Genomic DNA, 19,856 nt, shown 5'->3' with positions numbered 1-19,856 from the left:
GTTGTATTAAATAATAGACTTTGCACCTTGCGAAAGAATTTGATTTTTTATTTCAAAAATATCACTATACTTGCATAATAGGATCTTTTATATATCCTTCATAACAGCGCGAAATAAACGCAAGAATACGTAAACTAAGCGAGCAATCAACCGCGACTAAAGACACAAGAAACTATTTCTTCGCATTCTTGTGGGAAAGTCGAAAACCGCGGAAGGGCCAGGTCGTCCGGGGGATGACGAGGAGGGGGATGAGGGTCAGCGATGCCAAAAAGTGGAAGTCGCTTAGCCATTTGGAGTCTCGCTTTTCTCTCGTGGCGCTTTCCCATCGACTCTCAATTTCGGGATAAAAGCCGAGGAGAGAAACCGAAAATGGAGATAAACGCTCGCGAGAGTTTCATAAAAACGCACTACTGCGGACGCAGGTGAGGACGATCCTTCGGGTCCGACGCGATGCTACCGGGGACGCCGAGAACGATCGTTATTGGTGCGGCAGGAGCGGAGGCAAAGAGAGAAGAGCGAAGGAATTTAAAATCCTGTGAATCCTGCGAGCGCGCTGCATCGCTTTTCGGGGGTCTCGACCCGATTTTCGTCTCTCCATCTGACGGTTACCTGACGGGAGAGGATTCCCCCGAAATCGTAAAAAAGAGACGAAAAAAAGATGCAACAGGTCAGGTAGGATACCTCCAGGAAACTGACGGGCGCATTGGGTATTGCTATGGAATCCCTATAAAATTTCGCTCCGCTCGACACGTCTCTTGCCTCTCCCGAGAGCGCGTATCCTAGAGACCCTTCTTCCTCCGTTCTTTCCATCATGTAGGATACTGCGGCAGGTACATGCGCGGCTCACACGCGGCTTTCCCTTTTCATCCACGAATTTGCATCGTCCCTCCCTTTTTTCACCGAAAATTACGCTTTTTTCCGTGAGAAATCTGCGAGCCCCTCCGCGAACGGGAAAGACAGCGCCGAAGGTGGGGAGATGGAAGAAGGGGTCCAAGATTTTTGGGGCGATTTTTACCGGTTTCGACTTTACCCTTGCTCTCTTTTGTTACCAATGTGTAAAGCAACGCGTTAAAGATGGCGGTCCGCATTAAACCAGGTGTGACGTTTTTGATAACGGAAAAAAAGAGAGAGATTCGCGAACGAAACTACCGCCGATTGATTTCTATTTCTTTGTATTTTTCTACGCATGTATGTGCAGAATCGCACACGCACAAACACACATGCATGTAGAGACAGGAGAAGCGACGGTTTTTCTCTGTTTTTTTCCAGCAAGTTTGCGAGTAACGGACACTTTGCTTTCAGCGAATCAGAGATGATGGTTTAAAAATAACCCAATGGATATAGTAGTGATAGATTTTTTTTAACGTAAACGACACTGAGAAGTAGAGAAGGAGAGAAAAAGAAAGAGAGAGAGAGAGAAAGATGAACGAGGCTGAGACGTGGATGAACATCAACGGATTTTTAACGTAACTCTGTAAAGTTACCCAATTGGTTACGTCGAAAAAGAATAGATCTTCAGGTAAAAGAATGCATTTTGTATAAAAAGATTTAAGAAACCACTTTAACAAAAATCTCACTCTTCTCGTACAGAACTGTATAATTTCGCTTCTTTCTAGAGACAAATTACAAGAGAATTTACTATTAGTTTTAAAATACCGGCGAATTCACTTCTACGATCTTACAATCGGATGGGAAAGAAGCGGGCGCGCAATTGAAAGCGCGATCCGTCCCGCCGATCTCGAGAGGGCCGATTCGATATCGAGCCGTACGAAAGAATGTCGATCATCTGGAAGATCGTTATCTCCCGACTCTTCGGATCCCCCGGTCCCTTTGTGTCCCGCATCTGCATACACACACCGACGCACGCACACGCGCGCGCGCGCCGACCATTGTTGCGCGGACGCGGACGCACAATGCAGTTCGTCCGTGCAATTTCGGGCCATTCAAGTCCGTTTAGCGCTTCGCACGAGTGACACGGTAACCGTCTATCCATCACCCACGCACACTCGCGCGATCGCGACACGTGAAGAGGAACACCGTCCGTCCGTCGTCGAGAGTCGAAGCGGCGAATGCGTGCGATGATGCGCGCCCACGACAGGGAAGGGGGAGGTGGGATTGAGGGGGAGGAGGGGGAAGTGCAGCTGGAGAGACGCAGCCTCCGTGTGTTGTTGTTACGTGCCGCTCCTCGGAGCGGAGGTCGAGGATGCGAGGCCGCGGCGGCGACCTTCGCCTTCTCTCCCTCTCGAAAGAACGGCCTCCTCCTCGCGTGACCCACGACGAGAACTACGTGGCCGACGACCCGAGCACGGGCAACTTTCGGGATTAGGAGAGTGAGTCACGTCCGTCAGGTGATAAAGTGGCACAATGGTGCACCTGAAGGTGCCCACCGCGCCGCAGGATTACGCGCTTTTTTGGCAAAACCTGCTGTTGCGATTAAATGCGATGGGAGAAAGGAGATTGATCGTGGCGATCTTTATCGCTTATCAGATCGAGAAATTTGTTAAGGATTTAAATGTAATGAATATTAATCGAGTACGCATACATATTATAATTTGATAATATTAACATCTAAAAAAAAATAGATACAGATAGAAAGAAAAAAATAATCTATATTGTAACCGAAATTTAATTAAGAAAACATTGCATTTGTTCTAAATCACTGCGAATATACTCTAATGAAGATAATTTCTATTAGAACATTTTCTTTTGTTTTGTTAAGGCCTAATGCAACATTTCTTTTCTGCTTGTTCAAATTACAGTTCGAGAAACAACCTAAAGTAGCACAACAGTTCTCTGATATCCATACAAACCAACGTCTGAATTATGCACCGCCTCTCATAAATATTGCATTCACATCGTAAGCAGAACAAAAGTTCCCACAACTATAATCTATCAAAAATCAAAAGCCTGAACAAATACGGTAAACCGCATAAGTAATGTTTGGTGAAATTATCATGTCTTTATAAATAGAACTTAGTTGGCGTGATTTTTAACATGAGATTGTTAACATAAGCCAATTAATACTGATTTTAGCATTCTAATAATCAATTTTATTATTGTGTTATTAATATAAATTTTAGAATTTATTATTACTTTTTGTATCAACACGCCTCACAGAATAAAAAAAAACTAAAGTTTTTTACGAATTATATTAATTTCTTCTTTCACAGAGACTGCATGTATTTTTCAGAAGCAATTTAATCAATGAGAAATGGAAAATCGTTCATCTCAAATCAGATGTTAGACTTACTCTCGTAAAATTGGCAACATTATAATATATCGATTCCATCATGATGTTACCATTTTATCTCGAACAGTAGCGTACACATTCCCATCTAAATTGACGGACTCGACGGATGAATAGCGACAGACTGCTTTCTCCGCTCGCGACCGAGGAATCGCTATGAAAAAGTTCCATTTTCTGGATGAATTCTGGCTACAGCGGCGTGCAACCAGAATCCCTTCCCTAAACGACGGTCTCTCTCTCCGCTCGTCGTTCCTCCCGGAGATTCTTCCCGTCTCTTTTTCCCTTATTCCTTCGCTCTCGTTCTTCCGCTCATTCTCCGATTCAGGATGTTTTTGTTCGCCAAGGCGAGAATAGCCACCGGCGACGAGGGCGTGCTGCCCTTTCCGCGCGATCTACATAAAATATCGATTTTCGAGGCGCGTCCCGAGAAAAATATATCGACGAGTCACGCGGGCCCCGATGATGAATCCCTCCTACTGAAACCGGCCCTTCTCACTTTAACGCACGCGGAGCGCATCACAAAGGAGAAATCGTTATTTTCACGGCTCGGTCCGATTTCGCGGTTGCGTCCCGTATTTTCTCCCTCCTCCCATCCCCCTTTCACCTCCCTCGCCCTCCCTCGCACGCAGTCGATTCATCCGCGAGTTCGCGATCTCCCTCGCACCTCGCCTTCACTCTCGTCGGCGATTCGCCCTTTCTTCCTTCGCTTCCTCGCATTGTTTCTCTTTGCTCCCCGGTGGTCTCATAATCGATCAATTTTCTTCGCAGCTCTTTAGTTCTTTCGTGACAAACTGATATAACATAGTAGGCAAATTCGATCATTACGCTTTTATTTTTTTTTTAATCGCAACCGATTATCGAATAAAAAATTATAATTCTTCGGTGAAGACGCTTGACTGTAAGCATCATTAAATACGCTTCTCGCATAGATATCGCACTGTTAGAATCCATTGTTTTCCCGAGTCTGAGAATTCTCTCCTACAACCGATTCTTTCGACGTTCGTGACGGCGAGTAATTACATCTATATTTCTCAGAAATTAATTTGCCGCATATTGGGATCACGAGCCGCAGATCGCGCTCCTGTCAGGACCGTCTGGCGTAAATTCTTATATATTTGCCGAGTTATCACATTATTTACTTCGATTTCTTTCGATCGATGAAATATGAAATCCATTTCCTCGATTGGAGAATTAAATGCGCTCAAAAATAGTGAGTTTCAGAATTAACAAATAAATATAAAATTCCAAATTAAATTATTTTACTATTATTTTTCTATTATTTTACTATTATTTTACTATTATACGCTTTTTAATATACAATCTAAGATCTATTAATATCTCAACATGATTTGACATCATGTTGAGATAACTAATACTTCTCTCATCAACATGCTGCGAATATTGCAATTGCTATACATGTTTTCATCCAACGATAAGACGACGACGAGTAGATGTTTCTCACATCGTTATAGAGTCTCTTTTCTCCGATTTACTCGCGTCTCAGCGAGACGCACCCCTCTAAGATGGCAGATCGCATTAGAGCCGGGTTCCTCTCCTGTCGGCCGTTCTTCTTTCTCGTTCGTGTAGCAACGCGACCGAATGTCTAAGCAGCATCTGCCCTACGCGTCGTTTCTTCGTCGCCATTCTTACGTAAGGCGACGACAATGCAATCCGGCCCGGGTTACGGGGGAGGAATTCCCCGGCTATTATTCTCGAGGTATATGCACCGCCTGTCAACCGACTTACGATTTTATTAGGGCCTTACGTCATTCGATTATGCTTGGCCGGGCCCTGATTTTCATTCAGAGCGAGACCCGAGACTACCGTGAGGAAACGTCCGACATAATAACCGATCGAATTCGATCGGTTTCTACGTCGAGCGTTTTAACAATGCGAGATTTATGATTAATTCATGTAAAAATATGTATAAATGACTGAAATGTAATTTATTATCATTTGGAAATTCTTTAGAAAGAAAGAGAAAACGAGATAGAAAATATCAAATAATGTGAAACGAATTAATATATCTTCTCGATTTGTTCTAAAATCTAATAAATTATGAAAGAAAAAATGATCTCTCACAGTGCTTTCTCAAATAAACTTGATCTATAAGAACCATAGTTGAGGACATGCCAAGACTCCTAGCGAGAGACTATGAGTCGCATAAGTATTGTCCGGAACTGGTGTCGAGAATCGCGGCAGTTACCGCGACGAGACTATAAGCGACGAGAGAAGCGTATCAAAGGGGAAGGTACCAGAAAGGGATAGATAGCAGAGCCAATAGAATAACAGTGTTTCGTCTGGCGTGTTTTAAACGAGGCAAAGGGTGACGACGAGAGAAGGGGTGGACTGGTTTTCGAGCGCGGCGTGTGTGGGGTGAGTCTAAAACCGTTAGGTTGGTCGCGTGCTACTGGAGGCACGTGGCCATCCTCCTTCCTCCCCTTTTGGACCGTGTCTTTTTTTTACGCACGCGCACATACATGTCCTGAACGCGCGACAAGATGCACTCGAAAGGATCCTCGCGCGAACTGAGATTAAACGCAGAACGTCCGACTAGCTTCACATTTCCGGTATGTATTCGTCGCAATTATATTCTTACATATGTCAGAATAATCTTTATGCTTTCTTATAGAGAATTTTCGCAATTTTTTCCTATTGTTTCTTTGATTTGTATTTTATTAAACAGAACAGATATTCCAAAATAGTCCCAAATAAAAAGAATAATCTTACAACTGATCCCTTCATCGTAATAGATTCAGTCTTAATTAGCTACATTTATGAGAGAAATTCCTCAACATTGTATATGGATCTCTAAATGGGTATTACGGATTCCGTTGGCGGATGGAACCTAATTTATTCCGTTCATTTCGGAATCGGTGGGCCCGGAGCTATTGATCGAGGAAATTCGATGATCATTGTTGCTCGGAGCTCGTACCGACGAAACCCCAAATTAAGGGTCCAGGTAAGCAGCGAGAGACGCTCGGACGCATGCGGCGCCATTAGCCGCGGTTGTAGCGCGATGAAAACGAAATAGTCGATCGCGCGGCAGATGCAGGGTATCGGTAAACAGTCGGCCGGATAACAGTTAGGTCGCCGCCGTCATCGCTCGTCATCATCAACGCGGCCATATACCGTTAGACGAAGGCAAATGTGCGGGCCCTTCGGCACGTGCTCCTCGATCAAACGCAGCCGTTACTTGGATGCAGATAGGTTGGATATTCGGTAATCGCCCTAAAAGTTTTCATAGTCCTAGTAAAATTTTATTTTCTAGCTTCTTTTATGAACTTGAATTTTTGTATCAAAATAGCACCTCAAAAAAAAAAAGAAATTGACTTTAAAAGTCGATTTTTTAATTAATTAATAAATTGATAAGATTTAATAAATAATAAAGTGATATTTAAATGTCAACTACAAATATATCAAGCAAATTATATATGATCAATGATTGGAAATCGCAGTGTAACATGGGGGAAATGGTTCCGCCTTTGTCGTAAATTTCCGATGAGGAAATGAAACTATGCATATAAAAGAGAGCGTTAGGGGAAGTTTCAGGACGATACCTCGACACCATTTCGCATCGGCACCCTTTGCCGCTCGACTGGCAGTGATGTATGATGCGGTAAACCCGCGTGCTGACCATTCCCGGCCACGAAAAAGGACTTTGCCCCGCGGATTGGGCGAAATTTGATTTTTAGATCTTTTTCCGAGGGCACAGAGCCGAACAATAGAATTTTAAATCGCTAAGATGAGGTGACAAATACTATTAAACACGCAGAAAATTGCAATTCTCCTTCTTGACAAAGTTGATATATATGTTGCTTCATTTTTAAACTTTTGTGAAATTTTATTTAAAATTGAGCTAGAGAGTTCTTTATCCCTATGTCAATCGGATAAAAATCTTTGTCAGTTTCCCGAAGCGAGAAAGCAACGTCGAAATTATTTGAATATCCCGTACTTAAGATTCGCCCTGCGTAGTGCAGGGCAGTGATTGTCGACTTGGCAGGCTGGTCACGTGGCCGGCACGTCATACACGTCAAACCAACCCCCCGTGGAAACCACCCTATTGCGTCTAAGGCCGCCCCGCGGCCGGTCAGCACAAGTCGGGGAGGCCTGCGAGCACTTTACATTCTATTTTCACGCTGTACTGACCCCGATGTATGCGACTTCCTTAACATATTCGCCAGATATTGCCTTTTGGCACGTGCTACCTACCCAATCGATATTCATCCTTCATGAGAATGAAAATTTATCGGCGTTTTTAAAGTAGCACCGATCGCTTCGAATAACTAGTCTCGTTGGAAGCGTTGCATTTTTTTCGTAGAATTATATTCACGATCTTAACGAGTCCAAGAAAAGCAATTTCGTCTAACATTAAATATACAATAATTATATAAATTATTATTAATAATAATTATTAAATTATTATAATAATTATTATTAATAATAATTATGTGTACATGCCTATAGAGTATTATCGATGCTTGAATTTATCGAAATTATATATGGCGTCCTCAACCCCTACCTAAATTTAAACGGACGATTGACAAAGAGCAACTTTCACCACCTGACGTGTTATAGGCGAAATAGCTGGCTATTTTATGCGTGTCACCGCCCTCACGCGGTGTTTTCACGGGACGGCGAACACCCCGGGATTCTTTCAGGGGTTCCCCGCGAAGCGGACGACCGTCCAGTCAAGGGGAGCGCACTTCTAACCGAGTTAAATAACGCTACATTAGCGCCCCGCGCGATACAAAGGCTGTCCGAGTGTGAAATACCCCGCGGCTTATCGGGCTGCCGCAGAAGTTTCTTTTTAGTTAATCTCGTAGCGATCACGAATTGCTCCACGTGACCCCGTGCTTTCTACATAAAACAATGTCGCGAGACGAAAGCCAATCATTTCTCAAAATCGCTCGTGGTCGATCGAACTTGATCCGAGACGAGAGCAGACATAATTTTGCAACTAGAAGCATGGTTAATGCTCGCAATAATAAATGTAATGACAGAGTTTTCATCCTTTTAACTAGAAGCGATCGCAGATTGCGAGGACGCGATAGCATCACTTGAAAAATGCTTTAGCCGCATGACTGGCTCCAGATTACATTTCTTGAAAAGCGTATCTTAATGTGTTACAATCTGCTGCCGAAGAATACCGAGGTGTGCATCGCGTAATTATGGCTATTGTTAAAACAGTTCCGCTCCGAAACGTTGGGAATAAAAATTAGAACGGAGAAAATTGTATCCTCTGTGAGACTAACGTACGTCCATTAATCCCCATTTACGTTAACCTACTATAAATCCATTAAAGTTGACCTACATTCATGTTTCTCTTACATTCGTGAATAAATCCATATTTCCCGAGACAACGATTTAGATATCAAGATACTTCGCTGCCCTTGTATATAATATTTAATAAAAGAATGTATTCTCTCTTTCACGAATACACATCTTGAATATTTATATTTTGTTTTTCTTTCTGCTATTTTATTCGCGAAATTCTCTTGACCAAATGATTAAATCAATTATGAATTTCGATGCAGTTTTTCACAACGATAAAAATTAAGCATCTACGATAAATTTAATTATTTTAGCGACAACGACAACGATGTAGAGACGGTCTCTTGGTAGGTAAGGGACGCAACGGTGACGTTTACCTGCATCGTTCTTTGTTCTTTTACAACAATTACAATGGTGTCTAGACATGGCTGCTGTTCCTCCACGAAATGACAATTACGTGGCAATTGAATCGTCTCATCGGTCGTTTCTTTCGGTTAAACGCCACAATATTGTCATTTGGACCTCGTTTTCGCCGCATGCTCACCTTCTCATAAATGTGTGTGACAGAATATTGTAAATCTGTCTCCACAACTTTAGAAAAGAAATTATTGCCGTACAAATCGACCTTCGTCGACAGAAAAATAAATTGACAAACATTAAAGCATTTTAATTTTATATCACTAGGTTTTATTGTTTTTCAATCTTTATATTTCCGAAAATTTCCTACATATATACATAAATGCATACATATACACTAAAATATATTAAATTATTTTATAATATATTATATAATGTATTAAATTTATTATACTAAAAAATATTAAATTAAAATATTAAAACAGAATAAACAGAATAACAATAATAAAATATTTAAAAAAATATTAAAAAATATTGTTAAAAAAAATTTACTCTCTTTCTCACACAATATATCTCGAAAAAATATTCAAAACATGAATAAAGATTGCGGCTCTAGGATAGCGCGAAGATCATTCGATAGTGTCGGGCAGGGAAATCACACCCATCTTTTAACGGATATTCACGGCAATACCTGCGTCGACGTTAACGCGTTCGCGAGATGACGATCGCGAGATTCTGCGTACGAGAAGGCAGCCGCACACATTGAGGTGCGCTTTTTTTCTCCCTTTTCCTTTCCATCACACTTTACCACCCTCTTTCCTCCACGCGTCACAGCAAGGAGCGAACTTTCTCTCTCTTTCTTTCTCCCCCTCCCTTCCTTCTCAATTGTTACCGGCGCTCGCCCTTCAACCACCCTACCAACCTTTCACCAGGCACGGCTCTGGCTTAATGGCTGACGGAGCTATCGGGTTTCTGCAGAAGCGTAAAAGATCTTCGAGGAAAGGCGCGGAAAGAGCGATAGGTGCTGTCTTCGTTACTCTTTCTCTCTCTCTTTTTCTCTCGCTTACTCCTTTATACGCGCTCTTTCTTCGCTGGTAGATACACCCTTACCACGGGTAAACGAGACCTATGGGCGACGGTCGCTACATACCGTAGGTTGTAGAAGCTAGTTCCCATGTGTCAGTTGACTCATACAATTCTGTGCTTAAGATAAACGCGCACTGTCTCGTATTTCTCGCGCAATTTAATCCGTCCGTTGTGCGTTATTCTCAAGGGCAGAGAAGGAGGATGGTCTTCCTTATAATACATTTGATATCATTAATGCATTGGTGGAGAAACGATTTTGAGAAATACTTGAATATATGATTATTTAGAAATATTCTGAAACACTTGTATATAGATTTCAAGAAATGTAAATTTTCCAAATATTTCGTTCGCAAAAATGTTTAATAATATTAATTTTTGTAGCTAGTTAACACAAAATGTCTATAGTTGAATCCTTCCAAATTTTATTTTTTTTTAAATTGTTTTGTATCTATTTTAAATTTCAAAATCACAATATCTATTTTTTTGATACAAAACGCAACGATGACAGCAATAAACTTTTTAATGAATATATGCAGCTATAGAAGACATAGAATTTTGATACTATTTAATTATTCTGTTATTCTATTTATTCTGTTATTTTGTTATGTTTATCTTCAAAAAATGTATTATTTTAAAATTTATTTATATAAAGTTATTATTTTAAATATGCATGTAATCATTTCTTGTAAGCCTAATTATTAGAAAATTTTTTTACTCCAAGAATGCTCCGAACTTTAAGACGTAAACTGCCAAATATATATTTCAGTAATTCTTTTAGTTTCTTTAATAACTGATCAATCATAAAATTATTTAATATTGAAAGTTAAAAATATATCTCTCATTTATAAAAATTAAATAGAAATATGCAAGTATAATTTATATTTTAAATAATAATCTCTTATTTTTCCTTTTTTCATGTAGAGTGTTAAGATTTTCAAATAATCGCAGTCATTTGCTTTCAAAAATAATGTATTATGTAATAATGGGTTTAATTTTATTAATGATACCAATGAAATCCATATAATTCAAAGAAATTCACGTATAAGTTTTATAAATTTGATATACAGCGTACGAAAAACGTTTACGAAAAAAAGAACAAGTAAAAGGATCGTAAAAAGACCGCTACTCATCAGCCTGTTGCAGGCCCACCCCCACGAACGCGTAGTGTATATAAAAAAACTGTGAGGGTTGCACCCCTCGATGGCGACGTGTATACGTATCGACAATCTGTACAATCGCGTGCTGGTAGATAACATGGTGCTAATTGATTATAATAAGCGACGAGGAAGGAAAGGCGGAAGCAAGTTTGGGGTCGAATTGTAGATTCTATCGTGGGGTTGAGCCGCATTCATTTCATTTAAATGTTTAGCCACTAAGTTAAATTGTTACTTCCGGTATTGCGCAATTTCATCACACCACCATTTTTGACAATTTATTTTTTGACAAAGTTAATAATAATAATTTTTGTAAACACGTAATGATTGTTAATTGTTGAAGTATCTGAATATATTATAAAACAATTAATATTTTATTTTGTACTTTACTTCTTAGAAAGAATCATATTCAAATGTTGATTCAATCCCTTTCCTACTTTTATGTCTTTTAAATTAATTGTATAGTATAATATATTTATCTCTCTCTCTTTTTCTCTCTCTTTCTCTTTCTTTTTTTCTTTCGATAAAAATTATATATCTTTCAACGTTTATAATTTATAGCTATGATTAAATTTAACTTTACTAAACGTTGTACATTCACAAGAAAATGACGAAATGTAATAAAAGGTAATTGAGAAAGCTCAATAGAAAGATTAAAAAGGACACGCAAGGAATACTTGGTTGATAGCGGGGGCGTTCGATAATTTATCGTCTTCATTTGGTGGCGTCCATATTTATTGCATCGTTATGAACAATATGCTGCCGACCATTTAAGCGAAATATGTTTGACCTCAATATACAAACGCGCAATCGAATTAATTCTCGGGCTCGCGCTATCGCATCCAATAATAAGTTTAATAAATATTGATTGTTTAATTAATGTATAATCGAACGCGTAGGATACGGGTTCGCGTTATCAGCATCTGATTGATTCACCCACTGGCGCAACACGAATTTATTAAAGGTCTATTTTCTCCGATCACGCAAACAACTTTTAACTCCTTTAATTACCGCCCGCTACGAATGAACAATAGTGACAATAATTCTTTAAGGCCTTTCTTTCCGGGATTCTTTCATGTTATGGTGTTTTTCTATTAAGCCATACTTTGCATTCAGGCAAAATTTTGCTTAGTTAAAAATACATAAAAAGAGTTTGTATAAAAAGATCTTTACAAATGAAATCTCGTATATATTTCCTACTTTCACTTTGTCATCGTAAATCTTTACATTTCTATCCTAACGCATTCATGCAAAGGTTGTATAATTTCACATGAAAAAAAAAGCCATTTCTCTTGTACAATTTGAAAAAAGTTTAGAAATAGTGTGAAAATGATGAAATTACAGGACAAGCGATGTCTTCATCCTTTACATTTCAAGTATGGAAACCCATTGCGTGAGCAACTATACAATGCGAAACGACATTATTATATCTATTTTGAAAAGTTTTACAGCTTCGAAACTTTACTCGCAAAGACCAAACGCTCCATTGCAATTCTCGGATTAACGAATAGTTTCATTTCTGAAATATCGTGAGAACCGCTTAACAATATCGTCTCGAGAGAAGACGCGAAACGTGAAGATGCGTTTCGAAGAAGGGCGAGAATCAGCCCCAATACGATATCCCGATGCGCTGCATCGAAAGATTAAAAACGAGAGCGAAGCGAGAATTATCGATAACCACGGAAGGGGGATTGTTCGCGTTAATGCGATAATTATAGTTCACGAGGTTGATGCGGCTCCATCAGAAAAACAGCGAAAAACGCTCTCCATTCTCTGTGGGAACGGAGATGCCCCATTAATGGAATCATCAATTGCAGAGTTATTGGTTAAATTGCTAATTGCTAGCGTCTTTCTTTAACTCCCTCCTAACGTCATGCGTAGCGACAATGACGCCGACACCCACCCGTCGATCAACGCCATTTTCATAAATAACATCTCTCTTGTCTCCTCTCATCGACCGTACAATTTCTCACGACGCTCTCTCCTCCACGAACGCCCCCTCAATTTTCGTAGCGCGTGGGCGAACGAATTAATCTCCCCGCGATCGAATCGGGGGCTGTTTGCTCTCCGACAGACAGCAAGAACGGAGAACGGAAGTCGTCCTCGGATCGTGAGAAATATACCGGTCGCGCGCAGGAGAAAACACACGTCTAGCTAGTTCGTTTCGCGAATACGTTCATTTTCGGTCCACACACAATTCTTTAATCTTAGAAAGTCATTACACTTGATTAAAATTAACTAAGGTTGTGATTTGCGTGTCTGTAACAGCAGAAAATCTATAATAAAAACAGAGAATTTAAAATCAATCTTTTTAAACCGAGAACTTAAAATCAATCTTTTTAAACCGCGTAGTAAAAATAAAAATTTAAGAAATTTGGTATTACTAAGCAATAAGCAGAAATTTTGTATATAATAAAAGTATATTAAATTCTTTAAGTAAATTTTTTGCACAGTGGAAATAGAAATGTTTAGATATGCATGAATTTCTGCGAACGGATGTCAAAGAAAACAATGTCTGGCAAGCTGAAAGAAGTCAACACCGCAGTCAGCATTCCGGCGAAATTAGCATATTCCGTTTACGGAACATCTGACGGTGGAACGTCAGCGATAAAAATCTGAAAATCCCCGAGAAATCCCATCGCGGAATTTGAATTTGCTCCTCGCGCTGCGATCGTGACGCATGAATCCCGAAAATCTCAAAGGGAAGGGCTTCTCTATATATTCGAACGAAGACCAACCACCTCGTTTTACTCTTCCGATCCGAATAACAAAGTGAACTAGTTCGATCAGAATACATTTTAACGATCGACACAATTTATCAAGCAAGATTTCCTTTAAATGGAGAAGTAAACTTTTAGCAACTGTATCATGAAATATATTAATTCTTTTATAATTCATGAATATAATTTATAATTCATGAAATATTTTTATTTAATGCGTTATCATTAATAACAATTAAAGATATATTTAGATATATTTAAGTTTTAAAATAATATATAAACTTAATTTAATCTTAACGATGAAAAATACAAAAAATCCAATAATCAAATAATTAAATGATTGATAAACTATTTTTTATTTTTTCACCGATTAAATCATAAGCATTAATAACTATTGATAAAATCCCGGCTAACTTACTAACGCAAAACTCAAAAATAAAATGCGGGAGAAAAATTACGGGAAATTAAAATCAGATTTTCACGAGTCAATGCGTGAAAGACCGTACGTTTCGGGCTGCGAGGTGTGAATAGGACTTCCTGTGGGAAAGTCGGAAGGGCGTTTTGACATTCAAAAGCGGTTTTCCATGGTCGGTCTTCGGTCCGGCGAGTGATTTGAATAACAAAGTCCCCAAGAAGACGTACTATCGTTCGTGTCCGCATGAGCGAACAGTCTTCAGGAGAGTTTATCGCGAGAATATTTGCATGCCAAGCGAAATCGATTCGGCCCTTCAGAATTTCTATCGAGCACTGTCGTGTGCTTTGATTCCGGATGCGAATGCGAAGGTGATTTTTTAAAAACCGTTCAATCAATAATGTTTCATTCGACAGATCCTTCTTAGGTACTTACAAAATATAAAGAAAATTGCTGCAATATTGAATTATTCGTAAATAATTATCGTTTTTCTAATTAATTCTATTAAATGCGCTTATTAATCACTATATTATTATATGCACACATGTTAATTTTTACAAGAATTTATTTATAATGCAATATATAAAGGTTGTCTCTTGAAATAAATTATTGTAGAATAAAAGAGAATATTTAGAAAAATTTCTATCGCTATTTTTAAGAAACGACATTCTTAGGCGCTCATAAAAGTGATAAACTGTATAATATTAAGTGTACATCGGCTTGTATTTCTTTCACAGTCTTTCATTTGACAGATCAAAGCGACGTTAGCGACGACTCTTTTCACAGTTAATGGCAGCTGACATCGTTTCGTTATGAAAATAAAAAGCTCGCGCCGACACATTAGAAAGTATGATGAGTAACGTGACCGCTCGAATGATCTTCGCGGGAGAAGACCGCGTTAAAAGAATCCCTGGTCTGACCATATCGGTCGAACAGGTGTGCGGGTACGATGTGGGAATAAACGATTAGCATCCGCGAATCATATTAATCGCCGCTACATTGCCAATGTTGCATCCGCTCGCGTATAATTTCGTAATCGGACACGTATCGGCTTCGAACATTACATCTCGATTCGCCTGACGGCTTAATAAGAAATAATAACGCATATATTATAGTACGTAAATATAATGCGTACAACATGAAATCAATTATCGAGCACGTGATAAACAAAAAAAAATTATTTTTTTTTAATTAATATTATGGCATATTCTTTATATGATTTATATACATTTTTGCTGTAAAAAAATAAATAATTTTTGATAATTATATAAGAAACCTCTCTGTGTATATAATATGTCAAATGTATCTTATCGTTTCATGTGTGCGAAATGTCTCAAATTAATTTTGAAGAATCAACTTTTAGATCTGTAAAATTTATTTTTACAATGTTCTTGAAACTTGACGTCGGAGTCGCGATTACTTTTTTTGCGAGCATCATCTGATTACAACGCGAAATGACACGAATATTATGCCACTCGTCTACAGTTTCTGTCCATTCCTAATTCACAAGAAAGCGCAAAAAGAAGGACACAGAAGATTCTGCGGCAGTCGCAGGATCGGGCGGTTCGAGGGACGCGGAGGTAGAGGAGAAAAATGGAGCGGGTGGCGGCGACGGTGGTGGTAGTGGCGCTAGGCGATCGGAAGTATGTCAAATTACAAAGGTCCGCGATATTAATGACTCCTAATGATATGCCCCCCTCTCGGCGGCAACGACCGGCAATGGGGAGAGCGTGGTTTCTGTCCCCACCAAGCGTAAACAGGGCCCCGCCGCTCGGGCCCGATTCGCGAACCATCAAGATTCGGCCCCCGGCCCGGTCGACCGGTGAACCCGATTCACGGAATCGGCATTAAAAATGCAATTACTAATTGGCGGAGGCTAATGGCAATATAAGACAAACAGCGGACTAAATGCTATAAAGTAAAACACAGGCCGTGCGAGGTTCCTCGCATTCCCCTTCCGTTCTGTCGAGCCTTCCCCATCGAGACTCTCGTCCCTTCTATTTACCGATCGTTTCTTTTCCTTCTTCATTCGATTTGTTCGCTTTTCTCGTCGTAGATAGATACTTCTATGAGAAGCTACGAGTTCGCGGAGGGGTGCGAGCTCCCTGTTTACGACCGGTTCGGCATTTCCGAGAGTCCGGTCCGAACGGATTTTTTGTCAGTTCTCTTTTCATCTTTGTTAGTTTCCGCCGGTTCACCCGTTTTTTTTTTTTGCAGACTTATTCGTGAAAATTGTAATTAAGGCTATTGTTCCATTAGATTCGAGCTTCGAGCTAAAGATCTTTTGTTGTTAATAATGGATATATGCTTCTTTTTTCTAATTATTAAATAAAAATAGTGATTCAATTATTTTGATCCACTTATTTTATTTATATAATGCAATAATATATGTAATATCGATGTTAAAAATAATTTTGAATATTGCGAGAATATTGCATTTAAATACAATTATAATAAAGATAGATTATATCGACAGTCAAGAGAAATATTGTCATACTGATATTGACAATTCCATTAACAGAATTACGCACTATAGTTCGAGCAACTTTCTCAATTTTGCAGATGCAGCTATTTGGCGGCATTCGTTATATTCTGTCATCTTCCTCATTATCGCACATTTTCTGCGAACAACGATACGTCAGATCTCGTGACGCGTGACACCCTCTTCGAGTTCGTCCCGTCGTTCTCGAAACGCACGTTCATGGAACTAACGATTCTCCTCATTAGGTTTATTATACAAAAGTTTGTTTTGCCACACACGCAAGAATTTAAACGACTGGATATATTTTAGATGATAGCGTAGCGTACGCATTATGTTAATATCTACGAGATGTAATATATTTTATTAAAATATACCCTTAGACTTTAATAAGCATTTATACCGACAAAATTTTTACACCAATAATAATTAATATCAATTTTTAGATATAATATTTTTGATTATTGAGACATGATTGATCATATAATGTATTCAAGTTTAAAATATGCGATAAAATTAAAAAGATGTATAAATTTTCGTATTTATAAATATAAATAAAATCTAGATAAATTATAGGATATATTGATATCCTATAATTTTATACCCAATTGGTTTCCTCAAATTTCTGTTTGCCATAATAGTCGCGCAGCTCCAACCGAAATTTTCCCACGCGATATAACACTAGAAATTTGCAGTATTTTTTGTTATATTTAATAGGTGTCGCGTGAGAACCAAGTTAGTTATTTGCAATTTTAGTGCTTCGAATTCGTCTTCGTTCCGCTTCGTAAAAACCTTTGTAAAAGGTTCGAAAAAGAATTGAATTTTTGAAGATTGTCTACGATTCAACGATATCTATAATTTGGACCTCTTGATAAACCTTTTTATGATTCTGATAAAAAAAATCTCGTACCAAATGCACATTGCTGACAGATAATGCCTCGGAGATAAAAGGCCCGCTCATGCGAAAGATTTCATCAAGATAAATAACAACCTACCCAGCGCCGGATGGGCGACGTTTGCCAAACATAATTGGTTTTATGACATATTTTACGTAGAAAAAATTAACCGAAGGCTCCAAGGAAACTGGGGGATTCGCATATAAAAATTCCGAGAGATATGCAGCAATGATACGAGCCCCATGATGGCATTTCGTTCTTATGCGATCTAAAACCTATCATCTTTTTAGAAGATAATTATTATATATCATAGATAGCGAAATATCACGGTCAAATTATATTTCTATAATTTTCAAATGTCCAAAATTTGTAAAAATCTTGTATTTCATTGTACGAATTAATATCGTGTCAAATAATTTGAAACAAGATCCGATAAAAATTAATAATTCAAAATACTGTTGTTATGAGGTTCGACGAGTATCTTAGAGAAAAGAACGCTTGGAAGACGACTATGTGCGGATTCATTATCGCGGAGGTAGAGAGATCGTTTCGTTGTCGCATCATCTCCGTGCGGAATTTATGTCCGGCGTAAAGGCGAAGGTTAAACGACACCGATACGTTAATCGTATCAAGAACGTTAGGACAGCGAGCGATGAAACTGCAAACTCACCTTGTATGGATTCTGGCGAGGCTGGCTCCTCCTTATCGATTCGACCGAGCGCGTCGCTGCCTGCAACAAAAAGCGCAACGAGACCCTCGTTAGTGACGCCGTGCTATAAATCGATCGAGAAAATCTTCGTTTCCCGTAAGAATGACGCGCGCGATACCAAATACTTCTTGTTTCGATTGAATTGCCAAGCGCGCGCGTATGCGCATTATATATAGTTTTATCTTAATTACATTAGGGCTACTTGTGTACCTGCTTTCCCTTTTTTTCGGGAATAAAAGAGGATGCGCGACCGAAGAAACGACGATAACGAAGACATTGATTTAATACTTTTGCGCAAGCTTCTCTCTCGTCTTCATTTTATTAGAATTATAAAAGAATATAGCAAGAAGCGCATACAAGAGTGCAAGGCGGCGCAGGGAGCGATCGTCAAAAGAATCTCGATACAGATTCGAGATAATCAGATACAGGCCGAATAATGTACTTCTTGCTGTATTCATTATCATTTTAATAATATCGAACTTTGCGAATCTGGTTTATTGCTCGAATTCCGCGTATATACATATGATATTTACTTTTGCCGACAGTTGCACACTGTCTTTCTTAATGTTCCTGACGATACGTGACGAATATTGCATATTTTTACTCGGAGGAAACCCACATCTGTCCTGATTAAAACCGGGAATCAACCGGACTGGACGGTAGAGATAGCATCAGAATACGCATTTATCAATCAGGCTCTGCGGGTCGAATTATGCTAAAACGCGGGCGATCATCGTGACGCATGGCGAAATATATGCCACTCGCAATTTCCCGAAAATAGGGCGACGGCAGCGCGCCCTCATTTCGCCGCGAATGCGCGATCGATCGATATTCAAATAATCTATTTGACGGACCCTTTTCGAGAGAGGAGACGAGAAAGGGAAGATGACGGTAATTCGGCGCGAGGATGACCGCCATACGTCACTCGACGAGAGGGACAAGTTTGTGGGGGTCCGGCAGACTCCAGGGGCGACCACCTACTGCCCCCTAGGGGGTCGCAACTCACCCCTGAAACGACTGTATTCAGATAATCCCACCTCTCTTTCCTCTTTCCTTTCCTTTCCTCCGTCGTATTTGTGACCAGGACGACATTTCAATACATACTCTTGCCGGATAACCCGCCACAAATATGGGCGGATATACGTGTCCACTGTGTGAAAAATAGTAGCCGGAATAACGACCACGTAGCACATAGATAGTTCCCAAGTAAAAGGAATGATAAGGATTTCGGAGTCGTGACTCTCGCATTCGGAGCAACATATGTATTGAAAGATTAGCGAGTTTTCTTTATATATCCAGTTGACTACAATATATAATGTATATTTCAGTTCTTTATTCTTCAAGGTGTGCACATGAGCATTTAATTATTTGACAATGAGAAAATGTGTCCTTGCACATAAATTGTTTCTTACAGAACGTCTCGATTTTTCCTTAGCGCCTTAAAAATATCAAGGTATCAACGATTTTTAAATTATAAGTATAATTAAACAAAAAAACGATTGTATATACTAAAAAAAAGCTT

General features: G+C 39.3%; 1 protein-coding gene across 3 annotated transcripts in view; it reads right to left on the bottom strand.

The window, feature by feature from the left end:
- The window catches only part of LOC145976832 (uncharacterized), a 128,137-nt gene that overhangs the window by 12,350 nt on the left and 95,931 nt on the right, over window positions 1–19,856 (bottom strand). For all 3 annotated transcript variants that reach the window (XM_083108258.1, XM_083108260.1, XM_083108259.1), the window contains exon 4: window positions 18,296–18,355. In XM_083108258.1, coding sequence (XP_082964384.1) covers window positions 18,296–18,355 — 60 coding nt within the window. The remainder of the gene's footprint in view (window positions 1–18,295; window positions 18,356–19,856) is intronic.

This window comes from Camponotus vicinus, unplaced genomic scaffold (assembly GCF_025532165.1).
Source record: "Camponotus vicinus isolate PSW18456_S1 unplaced genomic scaffold, iyCamVici1.0 SCAF_9, whole genome shotgun sequence".
Classification (NCBI taxonomy): Eukaryota; Metazoa; Arthropoda; class Insecta; order Hymenoptera; family Formicidae; genus Camponotus; species Camponotus vicinus.
This window is presented reverse-complemented; position numbering and strand designations above follow the sequence as displayed.